A 2,521-nucleotide genomic window follows, 5' to 3' on the forward strand; every position below is an offset into this window, starting at 1 on the left:
GGGGCCCGCTGCCCAGCTGGCTGCCCCTTCGCTAACGTCAGCCCGCCGTGCTGCCGAGCAGGTTGCTGGCAGGTATGCAGATGTCCTGTAAAATGTCACGTAGGGAAGCGAGGTAGCAGCCTGGGGTGTTTCAAGGACCAGGGACCCAGCTGGGTGCCCACTTTCCATGGAATTTTATAGAGCTCTGAACCACAGAAGCGGCTTCTCCCCACTTTGCAGAACACTGCAGTTTGAAGGGGTCGTAACTGAATTTGTCTCACACCCATCCCATCTGTAGCACTTGTGTGTGCCCCACAGAAGAATGCCAGCTGTGGAGAGTGCCGAGGTTTTGGCTATTTGCCATTATAAAAAGCATTTCCTATATGATTTTGGGACTTGGTGGATTGAAAGTAACGCTGGTGGGGATTACATATATGGGGGAAAAGGCGGTGTGGACTTCTGTATTCAGTCAATACAGAGAGACCTCTAAAAAACTGCTGCTTGAGTCATTACTTTATCATCCTTTGTGAATCTTTATTGTTGTTAGCTGGCGCCGGATACCCCTGCTAGACACGCATTGTTCCCCTGTATCATAAATAAATTTTCCCAAATTTACAGAAGCACAAAGATAGGACATTGCTGGAGGGCAGGGTGACATCCATATGCTAATAAAACAAATACAGAAGCCCTCCTTGTAGCAGCAATTGGGGGAGAAAATAGCCGTTTTCTCATGGCTAATGACGTCAAAGAGCTCCCTTCTTGCTACCTCTTAGTGATAAATAAAGAGCAGGGCTGGCACAAGGGGGGCTGGGAGGTGAAATGTTTGGTTTTTCCCCTCTTAACTAATTTTGTTTGCAAAGGAATTTGTTCCATAGCTACCATCTTAGGTGCCTCTTGGTGGACACATGATCCGAAAGGCACTTGCTGGGGGAGGAGAGCCGTCTCCAGCATGGAGACAAGGAAAGTTTCTTCTAAACGGCAAGATACAGGCCAGAGCATCCCTAAACCTGTGGAGCTCTTTCAGGGCAGATCCGCTCAGTGCTCTGTAACCTCGGGCAGATGCCCCAGGCAGATCGTGGCAAGACCCTGGGCAGGGTTTGCCGGGCCAGGAAGGCCACTCGGCAGGCTGGGGTGCTTTGCCGGGACACCCAGGGCTCAGGGACATGGGCACGACAGAGACCCCGTGCAGAGCTGGTGGCTGGGAGGTGGGTGCCAGTGCATCGCGTTTCGGCTTTGAAAGGCACCCAGGTAACCCTGAGCTCTTCTTCCTGGCAGGGCCACGGCCAAGCCCATCCTGGTGCTGCTGCCCGTGCTGGGGCTGACCTGGGTGTGTGGGGTCCTTGTCCACCTCAGCATCATTTGGGCCTATGTCTTCATCGTGCTGAACTCCCTCCAGGTGAGTCCTGTACCAGGTGGATCCTCACATCACAGCCAAGCAGGTATCTGCGGCTTCTTGTGCCTCAGTGTACTCCTCCTGTCCTGAGTGTCAGGGACATTTGTCGGCTCTGAAGCCCAGCCCAGCTTTCCCAAGCCGCTGTGCTGTTTTGTCTGAGGAAACTAAGCTCATGCTCCCAAGACGTGAAATACAGCTCTGGGGACCTTGTTCATCTGATGGCCCTTCAGCACCAGTCTCCAGAGTGTCCTACTGGTGCCACAGCTTTCCAGTTCAAATCTTGTTTCTCATGTTAGATTTTGTGACGTTAGTGTGGTTTCAAAATGACACTTACAAACCGGCATGCTTGTAGGGAACTTCATTAGAGTGTTCATTTGGTCATTTAATGGCTAGTTAAAATGGTAACTGTCTGGTTTAATGGGGCAGACATCCCACCTGCTATTTGCATCAGTGAAATGAGCTTCATTCCTACAGGGCAGGGACGGGCCATGTGTGCCAGCATCGCTGTTAGACTAGGGCGGTTCATGGAGAGCGTCTCAAAGGGCACGTCCAGCCGTAGTGTGCGTGCCCCTTAGATGGTGTGTGTTCTGGGATGAGTGTTTTCCGTCTGGTTCGTGTTCAGGCACACTTAGATGATGTGGCCCAAGAACTGTACAGGCAGAACTGCCTTTGCTTTGCCTGGAGGTCAGCTTTATTGCAGGGAGATGAGAGAAGAATTTGGAATCAAGGACTGAAAATCTTTACCCCCAAAGCCCCTGTTGTCCGCAGCTGTGCAGCTGCTCCGCAGGGATGCTCCCAGTGCCCAGCGAGAGCTGCGCTGGAATCTGATGGGATGCAAGAGTGTTGGGTGGAACAGATTGGGATGTGGGCTGGTAATCAGAGCCTGGCGCGGGGAGGCTGGAAGTGTGTGTGCTGCTTCTAGCTCTGACTTGCACGACCTTGGGTGAGTCATGTCATCTCCTTCAGCCTCGTCATTCCTCTTCAGGTAGCAGCATCTGGCTACATTTTTAAGGCTCTTTGCTTCTTTTGGTGTCTTCCAGGGCCACGGCTGTGACTACCATACTTCAGAGTCATGTTGTTAATATGTTCGTACTAATAGGGATCTCTGCAGGGCAGAAAGTAACCCTGGTGTGTAAAGCAATACTTGAT

At 51.7% G+C, this 2,521-nt stretch overlaps 1 protein-coding gene across 1 annotated transcript in view; it reads left to right on the forward strand.

Moving 5' to 3' along the window:
* LOC104162833 (probable G-protein coupled receptor 144) overlaps positions 1-1,375 on the forward strand; it is a gene marked incomplete at both ends in the record, with an annotated part of 6,907 nt that extends 5,532 nt beyond the window's left edge. Inside the window, one exon of the mRNA XM_009701662.1 lies at positions 1,255-1,375. Coding sequence (XP_009699964.1) covers positions 1,255-1,375 — 121 coding nt within the window. The remainder of the gene's footprint in view (positions 1-1,254) is intronic.
* Positions 1,376-2,521: the final 1,146 nt, after the last annotated feature.

This window comes from Cariama cristata, unplaced genomic scaffold (genome assembly GCF_000690535.1).
Source record: "Cariama cristata isolate BGI_N322 unplaced genomic scaffold, ASM69053v1 scaffold19176, whole genome shotgun sequence".
Classification (NCBI taxonomy): domain Eukaryota; kingdom Metazoa; phylum Chordata; class Aves; order Cariamiformes; family Cariamidae; genus Cariama; species Cariama cristata.